At 45.9% G+C, this 13999-nt stretch overlaps 1 protein-coding gene across 1 annotated transcript in view; it reads left to right on the top strand.

The window, feature by feature from the left end:
* The window catches only part of rrp36 (ribosomal RNA processing 36), a 28162-nt gene extending 14573 nt beyond the window's left edge, over nucleotides 1-13589 (top strand). The window contains exons 2-7 of the mRNA XM_069888001.1: nucleotides 3413-3545; nucleotides 9823-9889; nucleotides 10062-10166; nucleotides 11709-11783; nucleotides 11868-11985; nucleotides 12589-13589. Of these exons, the coding sequence (XP_069744102.1) occupies nucleotides 3413-3545; nucleotides 9823-9889; nucleotides 10062-10166; nucleotides 11709-11783; nucleotides 11868-11985; nucleotides 12589-12728 (638 nt within the window). The 3' untranslated portion in view covers nucleotides 12729-13589. The remainder of the gene's footprint in view (nucleotides 1-3412; nucleotides 3546-9822; nucleotides 9890-10061; nucleotides 10167-11708; nucleotides 11784-11867; nucleotides 11986-12588) is intronic.
* Nucleotides 13590-13999: the final 410 nt, after the last annotated feature.

The following is a 13999-nucleotide window of genomic DNA, read 5'->3' on the forward strand; positions in this document are numbered from 1 at the left end:
CAGATACAGAATTTCCTGAAAGTGGGATCTCAGGTGGACGGGGTTGTGGAGAGATTTTGGCACATTGGCCTTCATAAATCAGTCATAAACCCTCGTAAATGCAGCAGAGATGTGGTCTCTCAGAAGAACGCTGTGCGCATCATGTACAGACTGGATAACAAGTTCGACCAAAAACGGAATCAAAAATGTACATGACTTAAAAAGAATTGGGAAAACAGTGATCAAAATTCTTTGGACACATCGTGCAAGGAGATACATGAGGACATTTAGTTACAACTGGAAAGCTGGAAGGAAAAAGAAGCCGAGGCTAACAGAATAAAATGGTGGGTGGATGAACATCATGGTATAAGATAGGGGAGGCAACAACTGCAATTCGGAGGGTCCGAGACCATGATGGATGGAGAGACAGGATCACCCACGTCGAATGGCAAGGCAGCTGAACACACACAAATGGAAGTATTGAGTACAAGAGTTGGGGTGTTATGGTAAAGTTGTATAACACATTGGTGAGGCCAAATTTGGAGAATTGTGTGCAGTTTAGATAGAGGTAGAGAAGATTGACTAGGATGTTGCCCGGACTTCAGGAACTGAGTTACAGGGAAAGGTTCAACTGGTTAGGATTTTATTCCCTGGGGTGTAGAAGAATGAGGGGAGATTTGATTGAGGTATTTAAAATGATGAGGGGGATAAATAGTCAGTGGGTCAGTGAGATACAAACCAGAGGATATGGGTTAGGGGTGAAAAGGGAAAAGTTTAGGGGGAACTTCACACAGAGGGGTTGTAGAGTGTGTCGAAAGAATCAAAGACTTGTTGATCCAAACCAAGGTTTTTATTAACTAAAAGACTGGAGCGTATCACAAGTAGGTCGACCAGTCCAGAATGACCTGGTTTGGCTAGGAGCCATCCTTTAAGGTGTGGCTACACTCTCAGCCAATCACAGTCATCCGACATGACCATCTGTACATATACACATTGGTGATAGAATCTGTACTATCGCAGAGTGAAAGTGGAAAAGTTTAGGGGGAACATGAGGGGGAACGTCCTCACACAGAGAATGGAGGGGGTGTGGAACGAGCTGTCAGCTGAAGAGGTGAATGTGGGCTCAGTTTTAACATTGAAGAGGAATTTGGACATGGATGGGAGGGGTGTTGAGGGCTAGGAATGGGTGAAGGTCAATGGGTCGAAGCAGGAAGGTGGGGCCACTAAAGGATAAAGGTGGCAATATGTGCCTGGAGGTGGAGGAGGTTGGGGAGGGTCTAAATGAAAACTTTGCGTCGGTATTCACAAGGGAAAAGGACCTTGATCAGGGTGAGGTTGGAATTGAACGGGCCTGTGTCCTGGACAGTGTGGAGATTAAGGAAGAGGAAATGTTGGATCTTCTTAAACACATCAAGATTGATAAGTCCCCGGGGCTGGATGCGATGTACCCCAGGCTGCTGTGGGAAGGGAGGGAAGAGATAGCTGAGGCAGTAGCTATGATCTTTGAATCCTCTTTGGCCACAGGGGAGGTGCCGGAGGATTGGAGAACGGCAAATGTAGTCGCCTTGTTTATAAGAGGTATTCTAGACGGGTGTGTCTGACGTCAGTGGGGTGGAAACTAATGGGGAGGATTTTTAAGGACAGGGTCTATGAGCATTTGGAGAAGTCCATTCTACTCAAGGATAGTCAGCAGGGCTTTGTGAAGGGAACGTTGTGCCTCACGAGTCTAATTGGGTTTTTTGAGGAGTTAACAAAAGAAATTGATGAGGGTCAGGTGGTAGATGTGGTTGATGTGGATTTTAGTGAGGCATTTGACAAGGTCCTCTCCTCTCGTCGGCTGGTTCACACACGGTGTCAGGAATCCTTCTTGGACACTCCTGTCAAATTCAGCCCCATCCATCCCTCTTGCAGTCAGGAGGTGCCAGTCAATATGAGGGAAGCTGAAATCATCCTTAACTACAACCCTGTATTTCCCACCATTCCAGAATCTGCCTGAATATCTGCTCCTCGAGAACCCAAGGGCTATTTGGAGGTCAATAGACGACTCCCAGCACAGTGAGAGCTCCCTTCCTTTTTCTGACGTCCACCCACCCCGACTCTGTGGACCATCCCTCTGTAACACCCTCCCTTTCTACAGCCGTGATACTGTCCCTGACCAATGATGCAACTCACCTCCCCTGCCCACCCGACTCTTCCACCTCCCATGCTATTCCTTTTAAAACCCCTAAACCCCAGTACCTGCATCAGCCGATCCTGCCCTTCCTCCAACCAAGTTTCAGTAACGGCCACAACATTGTAGTTCCACGTACTGATCCAAGCTCAAAGTTCATCCCCTTTATTTCTAATCTCTCCAGCGTTGAAATAGACAAATTCCAGCCCCTCTAACCGGCTCCCTTTATGTTCTGTCCCCTGCCGGTCCTTCCTCACCAACTCAGAGCACAAAGCATCGTGCTTCTGTCCTTCTACCCTAATATCTCCCCTCACATTCTGATTCCCGCCCCCCCCCCCGCCCTGCCATACTAGTTTAAACCCCCACTCCCCCCAACAGCTCCAGCAAATCTGCCCGCCAGGATATTGGTTGCACTCCAGTTTAGGTGCAGCCCGTCCTTTTTATACTAGTCAGACCTTCCCCAGATGAGATCCCAATGATCCGGAAGTTTGAACCCTGCCCCCTGCATCAACTCTTCAGCTACAAAGTTCTGTTCCTTCCCTCCCTGATCCGTGGTACAGGCAGCGATCCTGAGATCACCACCCTCGAGGTCCTGCTGTTTAACTTCTTCCCTAACTCCCTATATTCCCTCTTCAGGACCTCATCCCCACTCCTGTCTCCATCATTGGTCCCCACGTGGACCACGACACCCAGGTGCTTCCCCTTCCCCTCCAGAATGATGTGAACTCGATCAGAGTCCTTGACCTTGGCACCTGGGAGGCAACATCCCATCCAGGGCCCCGGTCTTGTTCACTAAATCTTCTATCTGTTTGCTTAACTATCATATCCCCAATCACCATCTCTCTCACTTCTCCTCCCTTCCCCTCTGGGCTGAAGGTCCAGCCTCTGTGCCTCCCCCCCCCCACGGTATATTTGAGGGAAACAGCCACAGGGGTAACTCTGCTCCTCTCCTGACAGTCACCCAGTTACCTGTCTCCCGACTTTTAGGGGTGACTCTCTCCTTGAAACTCTTATCACCACCTCTGCCTCCTTTAAGATCCACAGTTCATCCAGCCATGATGCGATTGATGGAGCAGACTCGAAGGGCTAGCTTGCTGAGTTGTGTTCCCCTTTCCCAATCTGCGCCTGATAGCGGCAGCCCTGTGCGTCTCCAGCTTGTGCTCGGCTCCCTGCAGTTGCCATCTCTGTCAGCCTGCAGTATGGACAGGCAAGAACTCACACCTACCCAGCCTCATTCCTCTACCTTCTTCCTGTCTTCTGCAGAGCTCTCCAACCTCTCCTTCCAGGAGCTGCAGGAACTGCAGAATAAAGTCGGGCTCAAAGTCTACAACCAGGTCGTGAGTGGCTCGGGGGAGAAACAGCACAAGGAGTCACGCCAGCGGCCCCGAAAGGGCAGGTGGGTCATCTGGTGCAGGCTGCTGGGTGCTTAGTCGCCTGCAGTGAAGGGGCTGCACAGGTTTCATCAACTGGGGTACCAGAATGAAAGAATAGCAACTGGTTCATTGGGCTCGAGTTGGAGAGAGAGGTTGGATTAGCTGGGTGCTTGTCCCCTGTGCAGTTTTGGGCACACAACCACAGGAAGGTAATTAATAAGATAGAGTGCAGAGAAGATTTACTAGGATGTTACAGGGGAAGGTTCAACAGGTAGGACTTTATTCCCTGGAGCGTAGAATAATGAGGGGAGATTTGATCGAGGAATTTAAAATTATGAGGGGGACAGACAGGGTAAATGTAGGTCGGTTTTTTCCACTGAGGGAGGGTGAGATACAAACCAGAGGACATGGGTTAAGGGTGAAAGGGGAGGCGTTTAGAGGGAACATGAGGGGGAACTTCCTCATACAGAGAGGGGTGGGGGTGTAGAACGAGCTGCCAGCTGAAGTGGTGAATGTGGGCTCAATTTTAACATTTAAGAAGAGTTTGGACTGGTACATGGATGGGAGGGGTATGGAGGGCTATGGACTGGGTGCAGGTCAGTGGGACTAGGCAACAAAAATGGTTCAGCACAGACTTGAAGGGCTGAAGAGTCCTGTTTCTGTGCTGATGAGTTCTATGAGAAGGCACAGGTTTAAGGGGAGATGTTCAAGAGGGATGAGAGGAGTAGCTTTTTCACTGAGAGGGTGGTCTGTATCTGGAATGAGCTGTCAGATGGAGTAATGGAAGAAGTTACAATTACAACGATGAAAAGACATTTGGACAGGTTGACATATAGAAAGGGTTTTGCAAAAGCAGAAAGAACACCAACTTGGCCAGCACCAATGGATTGGGCCAAAGGGTCTTTTCTGTGCTGTGTGACCTGACAGCTCTGGTACTCTACTGTGTCCAGTTGTCACCGCGCTCGGGGGGAGGGTTACATAACTGGTAAGGGTGCAGAGGAAATTCTGCAGGGATGGAGCATTTTGCTTATGAGGAGAGACTGGGTTTGTTGGTCGTGTTGTGGATGGAGCTGAAGGTTGTCGAAGGTTACAAGAGGATATCGACAGGATGCAGAGTTGGGCAGAAAAGTGGCAGATTAAGTTCAAGCCGGATCAGTGTGAGGTGATGGATTTTGGACGGACAAACCAGGAGGCTGAGTCCAGGGTTAATGGCAGGATTCATAACAGTGTGAATGAACAGAGCTCAAAATCCATAGACCACTCAAGGTCACTGCACAGGTTGATAGGGTAGTTAAGAATGGTGTGCTGGCCTTCATGAATCAGACATTTGAGTCGAGAGTCGTCAGGTCATGTTGCAGCTTTGCAAAAGTCTAGTTAAACCCCACTTGGAGTATTGCGTTCAGTCCTGGTCACCTCATTACAGGAAGGATGTGGAAGCTGTGGAGAGGGTCAAAGGGGATTTCCCAGGATGTTGCCTGGAGTGGGAAACAGGTCTTATGAGGCCAGGTGAGCAGAGCTGGGACTTTTCTCTCTGGAGGGTAGAAGGATGAGAGGAGACTTGATGGAGGTCGACAAGATTCTGAGAGGGATAGATAGGGTGGACGGCCAGCGCCTGTTTCCCAGGACAGGATCAGTAAACACCAGAGGACGTGTGTACAAAGTGAAGGGAGGGAAGTTTAGGGGAGACCATATAACCATTTACGGAGTGGAAACAGGCCATGTTGGCCTTTCGAGTCCGTACCGGTTCACTGATTTTGTGCGCCCTCTTCAGGCAATGGTCCCGGTAGATCACGTCGATGGGGGTCTGATGATAATCTATAAGGACTACATGAGCTTGAAGGTTACATGGAAGTTGGAATACAAAGGGGGCGTGGCAAGATGGCGTAAGGAACAGACGTGTCTTCCAGTCCTCTCCTGACTCTAACTTATTGTTTTGTCTTTAAGTGCCCGTTAAAACTCTTTAAAAAGTTTATAAATAGTATGAGGTGTTGAATTAATACCTAATGGTACATTTGTTAAAAAAAAGTAAAAGGAAACATCAACAGATTGTTAAAAAATTATATTTTCCAAAATTATCTGAGCCTGCTTGTTTACAAAAAGCCACGACTCAGCGTGAAATGGATCCAGGAAAAGAAGCGCAGAATTTGGCATTGGGACTCCGCTCTGTATCGGTTGGTCTTTCTGAAGGTCGTTCTCAGCAGCCTTTAGAACAAAGGGCTGGCCGGGTGCCAGTATTTCAAACAACATCTACTGTGAGTGCTGTTACTGAGACTTTGACTGCTGAATTAGCTGGGGCGCCACCAGCTGGAGAGTTAAAGAGCTGTCATTCGACTGCTACACCACCAGTTACAACAGCTCTTCCAGATACTGACGTAACGAAGCTTTTAAAGGAGGTTTGGATCAAAGATAACCCTGATCATCAGCCTCCTGATACTTCTGGGGGGTCTGTGACAGGGGCTCTTACACGGAGTCAAACTGCAAGAAAAGCTACTAAAAAGAAGGGATAGAAGGTCCTCTGATTCCACAAGAACAGCAGGATTCCACCATGTCTGGATCTACTGATGTTGATATACTTTCAAGAGTCTTGAACATAAGATATTTTCTTCAATGATGCATTTAGGTGATTCTATGAACAATCTTATTTCTAAGATTAATGCATTGGTGGATGTCAATACTCAACAGATGGCTGATTATGGAGCTTTTAAAGTCGAAACTATTGAAAGACTTGAGATGTGTGATCAAGGATTATCTGATGTACAAGATCAATTCCAAGATGTGAATAAAACAATTGAAACGCTACAGATTCAGAATAAAAATTTAACAAAAAAGGCTGATTATTTGGAGAACCAATCCAGACGGAATAATGTGAAAATTGTTGGCTTGCAGAAGGCATAGAAGGGCCAGATCCAAGAAAATTTTTCACTGAATGGATTCCACAAGTGTTGGGACAAGATAAGTTTCCTGAAGGTTTAATATTGGAACGGGCTCATAGAGCTTTGAGAAGGAGACCTTTTTCAGGACAGAATCCAAGACCTGTTCTGGTTCGCTGTTTAAATTACTGTGATAGAGAGACTATTTTACGTATGGCTATTAGAAATGCACAGCAAAACAGATCTCCTTTGATGGTTCAGAGTAATCGTGTTTTCTTCTATCCGGATTTGAGTCAGGAAATTAAGTTTCAACGACGTGAATTTAATTCTGTGAAAGAATTATTGTGGAAAAAAGGATATAAGGCAACATTTAGATATCCTGCGGTACTGAAGATTTTTCAGGATGGATATCAACCAAAGTTCTTTGATAATCCTAAAGAAGCTATGGATTTTGCTCAGTCTTTACCAATTATGCAATTCCAGGAACGACGTAGTCTCCAAAGAGGGCAGAGCTGCAAGAAGGGAATCTGATTTCTGGAAGAAACGGTGGTCGCAATGGCAAAGTTGATTTTAAAAAATTTTTTAAAAAAAATTAAATTATTTTTTGTTGAGAAAATTTCAAATAGTGATGGGAGTTGGGAGAGGGATCTTGGTGGGCACCAATTTCCAGAAGTCATCAGCTGCGTGTGAGTTATCTCACACCTAATATTTTGGGGGAGTTACTGCATTAGGCGGTTTAAACAGGAGGAGGTCATTGTGACCTCCGACCTGTTTTTTTTTTCTTTTTAATTTTTGGGTTAGGGAGTGAAGCTTTTTTAAATTATTTTTAAAAAATAATTAAAAAAAAATTTATATATAACTTTTTAATTTTTTTTAGTTTTTGGTTGTAATTTCAAAGGGGAATTAAGGGTTTTTTTTCCTTTCTTTTTTTTGGGGAGTTTATTTATTTTTTTTCTCTTTTTTTCCATTTTTTGTTTGTTTTTTGTTGTGTTTTATTGAGTGTAAGAAACGTCTAAATTGAAGTTTGCTTCTCTTAATGTTCAGGGTTTAAATAATCCTATTAAGCGTAAGAAAATACTTGCTTATTTAAAAAAATTAAAAGTTGATGTTGCTTTTTTTACAGGAAACTCATTTAACAGATAAAGAACATTTGAAATTCAAATGTGAATGGGTTGGGCATGTTTTTAATTCTTCGTTTAGTTCTAAGGCAAAAGGTGTAATTTTGGTACATAAGAATCTACCATTCCAGTTACAGAATGAAGAGAAAAATGGTGGAAGATTTAGGACATAAAATAGCTGAAGAAGCTTGGATGGAAATTTGTCAGAATAGTATTCGGAAATTAATTAATGCTAGACTAGCGATGATTAATTATAATTTTATTCATCAGCTATATTTAACGCCGGAGAAATTAAAAAAAAAATTGGTCTTAGTAAGTTGGATTCTTGTTTTCGATGTGATCAGACGGCCAATACTTTTTTGCATACTGTTTGGCTTTGTGATCGATTGCAACAGTTTTGGAAATGTATTCAATCTGTTTTTAACAGTTTATATAATATCCATCTTGTATTAGATCCCGATATATTTTTATTAGGGAACATGCAATCATCAATTGATTTAGGTTTAGATGATTATCAGATTTCATTTATCGATTTAGCTTTAGTTGTGGCTAAGAAATGTATAGCACTTACTTGGAAAGATAGAAATATACTAACTTTAGATAAGTGGTATTTGGAAATGAAATTTTGTTTGACTATGGAAAGGATATCTTTTTCAATTCAGGATAAGATGTCTTTTTATAAGTTAAAGTGGACTCCGTTTACTAATTATATGCATTTAAGTTTGATTTAAATATATGTTTAAATGTGATATTTTAGTATTGACAATTTTTTTTTGTTGTTAGAATTTTTTTAGGTTAAGTTTTATCTCTTTTTTTTGTAAGTGGGTATTTTTTTCCATATATAATATCAATTTTATTAATTCTTCACTCTTTATTTTGGGGGGGAGGGTTGGACTAATTTTAAGTTAGACTATTAATATTGTGTTACATTTAACGGGGGGGGGGTTATTTTGTGTAGTTTTCTGATGTAATATTGTAACCATACCTTTTTAAATTTTTTTTTCTATTTTTCTTTAAATGTAATTCTTTATTGTATTCATGTTATAAAATTTTAAATAAAGTCTTCAAAAGGAAGTTGGAATACAAATGATTAATAAATCAAACCAGGGGGAGAGGGGTGGGGACCTGGAAAGCCTTGGTATTGATAATGATATTTCAGGAATCCATGGATTCTGGCACAGTCCCTAATGACTGGAAAATCGCAAATATCACCCTCTATTCAAGAAGGGAGGAAGGCAGCTGAAAGGAAATGATCGGCCGCTGAGTCTGACGTCAGTGGTGGGGAAGTTGTTGGAGTCGATTGTCAAGGATGAGTTTCGGAGAACTTGGAGACACATGACTGGACAGGCCAAGCCAGCGTGGTTTCTGTAAGCGAAAATCTTGGTTGACAAACCTTGGAATTCTTTGGGGAAGTGACCAGCCGGTGGACCAGGGAGATGCAGTGGACATTGTGTGTTTGGATTTTCAGACGGTCTTGGACAAGATGCTGCACATGGAGCTACATAACAGGACGAGAGCCCCTGGTGTAACAGGAAATGTACTGGTGTGGGTAGATCATTGGCTGATTGGCAGGAAGCAGAGAGTCGGGATACAGGGAACATATTCTGGTTGATTCTGGAACAGTTGCCACAGGCGATTGTGGAGGCCGGGTCACTGGATGTATTTAAGGCAGAGATTGACAGGTTCTTGATTAGCCAGGGCATCCGAGGTTGTGGGGAGATGACCGGGCTGTGGGAATGAGTGGGGAAATGGATCAGCTCACAATTAAATGGCTGGGCAGACTTGATGGGCTGAATAGCCTATTTCTGCTCCTATGTCTGATATGGATGGTGCAGGTACCATTTAAACAGGGACATTTAAAAGACTCAGGCCCGTGGATGCCAGAAAAATTGAGGGTTATGGGTATGGGGTAGGGAAAGGTTAGGTTGTTAAGTAGGTTGGCACAGCATCATGGGCTGAAGGGCCTGTACTAGGCTGAAAGGTTCTGTGCTCTAGATGTTTAGAGTGATGGGGCTGAGGTGGGGTCCTGGTTGGGGAGAACAGAAATACGAGGGGCAGAGATGCAATCTTTTCCCCATTGCAGTGGGAGCTCATGCTGTCAGGGAATGTGAGGGTGCGTGTTTCTCCCGGAGTGGGTGGGCTCTGCCTGACTGGATGCTGGAGGCACAGGCTGTCACAGCAGGAGTATCTGGATGAGCCAAGGCCCATGTTGGTAAGGATGGGGACATAATGGGAACAAGGGCCTCTGTGTGTGGGTGACCCAGATGTGCCCCTTTCCTCATGCCTGTACTGACTCCATTTTCTCCCCCCAGACCCCAGGAGATGTCGTCGAAGAAGCCAGTCCCTTTCTTGCGGAATACAGCCACCGTGAAGAAGAGGGTGAGTGGGAGCTCAGGCACCCGAGGGTGGAGGCTGGGTCTCCTGCTACTGTGGCTGCCACTTGTTGGGTGGGGGTGTAGGGCTGGGCAGGCAGTGAGGAGTCCAGGTGTTGGGGGAGGGGTGGAGAGCTTCATGCTGCGCTTTCTCCTTGCGAGTCTGTTGTTCTTGGCAGGTGGTGAGGGACCCACGATTTGATGACCTGTCTGGTGATTACAACCCTGAGATCTTCGAGAAGTCCTATTCCTTCCTCACAGATATTCGGAGTCATGAGAAAACGGTTAGTGGGGAGTGCTGTGGGGCAGCATGTGTGCTGAATGGTGGAGGAGGTGGGTGGGGATGGGCATGGGGAGGCCATGAGTGTTGGGGGGCATACATAGAAACCCAGCTCACCCATGCTGACCAATTTTTCTGTCTAAGCTTGGCCCATGGCCTGCATTCCGTCCTTATCTCTCCAAGTTTCTCCCATCCTGTCTAAACATCTTAAACACACAAGCATGTTGGAGGAACTCAGCAAGGTCACGCAGTATTCATCAGAAGCAAAGATGTAACAGTGAAATCCCTGGTATTTGGCCCCATCCGAGATTGGTGGATACCAGGCGTGCAAATTTTCCAGTTGCTTGAGACTCACTCATGTAATGCCTAATGAATATGCCAGCGTTAAGAATAAACCATGTAAATGACAAGACACAGAGGAAAATGTAAAGTAACTTGAAAAAAAAACCCTTACCCTAACCCTAAAGGACCCCAAAACCCAGCAGCAATAGATATTCACCAAGACAAATGGTTACTTAAAACAGAAGTTGCTTTTAATTATCTTTAAACATGAAAACAGAATCAAACTTTAACTTACCACTATTAAAGTTCACTGGTTGCAGGCAATTCTTATTCTGTGCACAGAATTAACATGTATAAAGTTCACCGGGCTTTGGTGCTCGAAAGGTAAGTTGTTACCGCTCAGGAAGGTTCTTGTCGGTTTTCAGAGAGAGATTTGTTGTTCCAGACATCCACAACTGATGGACTTCCATCAGTCACTTCAGTGTCTCACTGACGAAACTTGCCCCTTCAGGGTTCTCCAGATGGTAACCTCTTTCTTTCAGATCACCACAGAGTTCCTTTCTGTTTCCCTTATTCCAAGTGAAACATTAGACAGCCAGTCCTCTCCTCTTACATGAACCACAAGGGCTGGCTAGGCCATCTTCAACATTGGGGCTTCTTGCCATCCTTTTCTATTTCAGTCAGCTGATACTGCTCTCTCTCTCCCCCACACTCTGAGACTGAGACAGCCTGTTTAATTCTTTCTGCTTGCAAAACCACATGATCCTCTTACAACAGAAAGTCTTCTGTAGACAATAGGGCATCAGCCTGCTCTTTTATTTGGTGCTTTTAGGAAAACAACAACCCATCAGTGACCTCTCTGAGGACTCTTCAAAGCTCCTGCAAAAAGGTGTGAGAAGCCACTATGTCTAGCAGAGCTCCAGTATTTCAATTAAGATTTGCTTTAAAGTGTTTGTATGTGATAAACCTTTCCCAATTTATCTCCCCAGAGCATTTCTATATACTCTTATCACAAACTGCATTGTAGTATTTCATTATGTAAAGTTCACTTAATCAGGTAATTTCCATAGTTTATAAAATTTAAATGTGAAGCATGATCACTGGTGCTGTAATAGTGTTGTGCTAACTACTAAGCTAACCATGTCCTGTCATAATTAACCCATCTTCCCTTAAGTTTACACATAAAGCCTTACTAATATTCCCCCTCCCCCTCCCCCCTTGCATCTCACATTTTCTTGCTGTTGTTCTCCCCCCCCCACCACAGAAGGTGAAGCAGTTGCTGGGGACGGTGTCTAGGCCGGACAGGAAACAGGAGCTGGAGTACGTGCTGCAGAGGATGGTAGGTATAGGGCTGGGGATACCTCGGGGCAGCTGGGGCTCTCCTGAGTGTGAGGAGCTGAAATGTCACCCCTTGTTGCTCCAGACAGAACAGGACAAGGCCCGGGAGAGCAAGCGGCAGGAGCGGGAGAGGCTGAAACGCTTCAAACAGGAGCAGCGGCAGCGGGTTGCAGAGGGCAGCAGACCCTACTTCCTCAAGAGATGTGAGTCCGGATGGGAGGATTGAGATGGTTGTGGCCCTGTGTAAAAGCAGACAGGCTGTGGGGTTGGGTGGGTATGGGTTTGTGTAAATGTAGGTTGGCTGGGGGGATCAGGTTGGGTACAGTCCTGTGTAAATGCAGGCTAGCTGGGAGATTGGGGTGGGTATGAGTCTGTGTAAGTGCAGGCCGTTGCCGATTGGGGGTGCAGGCCTGTGTAAATGCAGGCTGGGTGGGTACATGCCTATGTAAACACAGGTATGTTGGGTTTTGGGGTGGGTGCTGGCTTGTGTAAATACAGGCTGATTGGGGTGGGTTTTGGGCTGTGTAAATGCAGGCCAGCTGGGAGGTTTGGGAATTAATGCAGACCTTTGCAAACGCAGGATGGCTGGTGGGATTGGGGTGGGTACAGGCCTGTGTAAGCACAGGACAGCCGGGGGATTGGGGTGGTGCAGGACTGAGTAAATGCAGGAAAGCTGGGGGGAGTCGGGGTGGACATGGGCCTGTGTAAATGCAGTCAGTTCAGGGAGGGCACAGGCCTGTGTAAATGCAGAGGGTGTGTGCTTGTGCTGCTACTGGCTGATAGAGCTCTGGCTGTCCCCCTCGCAGCTAAACTGCGGGAGCTGGCGCTGGCCGACAAGTTCCAGGCGCTGAGGCGGAGCAGCAAGGTGGACGTCTTCCTGGGCAAGAAGAGGAAACGAAACGCCATGAAGGATCGCCGCAAGTTACCGTGGCCCAAAGCCCAGTGAGGCTGCCAGTGGGGCTGGGGCAAGGGGCTGCTTGAGGGCAGGGACGGGATCTGCTCGGGGACTGGGATGGGTTTCCACTTGGGAGACTGGGACAGAATCTGCTGGAGGGCAGGGACAGGGTCTGTTTGTGGACTGGGACGGGGTCTGCTGGAGGACAGCGACTGGGACAGGGTCTGCTGGAGGGCGAGGACTGGGACGGGGTCCGCTCAAGGACTGGGACCACTTGGGGTTGCACATGGATTGGGCCTCTGCCATCTTTCCTACCATCTCTGCCACTGATGTACCTTGCTGTGGATAAACTGGGAGCCTGTGCCTGCCGGTGGGAGGCATCGTTACCATGGTGGATTCGGACACATTGCAGGCCCTTGGTCACTTCAGTGCTGGACTTCTGCCCGCTCTCCCCGCCTCATCTCACCCTCTTCCAACCACTGTCCCCTCTAAGCTTGCATGTGTACTCCCGTTTGGCAACCAGCGCACAAAAGGTCAGTTACCTAAAATAATATGAATAATTATACTTATTGAAAATAATCTCTGAGCTAACGCTTTCTCATAATGAGTTATTCAAATATCACATTTGCACAACACCAGTTTGCATCCCTCATCTTTCCTGTTCCGGCTTGTACGAGGGCAGCACAGCTGCAGCCAGGTTGGGCGGAGAGTGTTTATGTCGGAAAGGTTACAAAGAGCTGTTTCAAATTCTGTACTTACTGAGTTTTAATCATAATCTTCTGAATTGAGGGGTGTTTATTGTGATATTTCGACATTTGCATCACTTAAAATTAAGAAATACTCCTTGTTTTATTTAATGGAACAACTAACGGAACAAAGTTGTTCAAAGTATAGAATAAAATGTTAACTAAATTTGTAGAATGTGATCATATGTATATTCTATTAAAACAGGCCAATACAGTTTTAGCAGCTGTGAGAGAGAGGCTGGGCCAAAATTATCTTGAGACAATTTCAAGTTTACATTTACACAAACATTCAGTCCCCACACACTGACAACTAAAAATTAGAGGGAACGTCAGTTACAACCCTCCGTCCCCTCCCACTCCAACTCTCCTCGCCCCTCTCCGACCCTCCTCACCTCTCACCACCTTCACCCCCACGACAGTCCTCACCCCTCCCTGTCCTTGCCCTTCACAACCCTCTTCCCTCTGATGCTCCTCACCCTTGCCCTGACCATCCTCACCCCTTCCCATCCCTCACATGTTCAGCTTTCCCTCAAGCCCATCTCTGACCTTCTCCTTCTCCTCCCTCCCCACCCCCAC

Source organism: Narcine bancroftii, chromosome 6, assembly GCF_036971445.1.
Source record: "Narcine bancroftii isolate sNarBan1 chromosome 6, sNarBan1.hap1, whole genome shotgun sequence".
NCBI classification, from domain to species: domain Eukaryota; kingdom Metazoa; phylum Chordata; class Chondrichthyes; order Torpediniformes; family Narcinidae; genus Narcine; species Narcine bancroftii.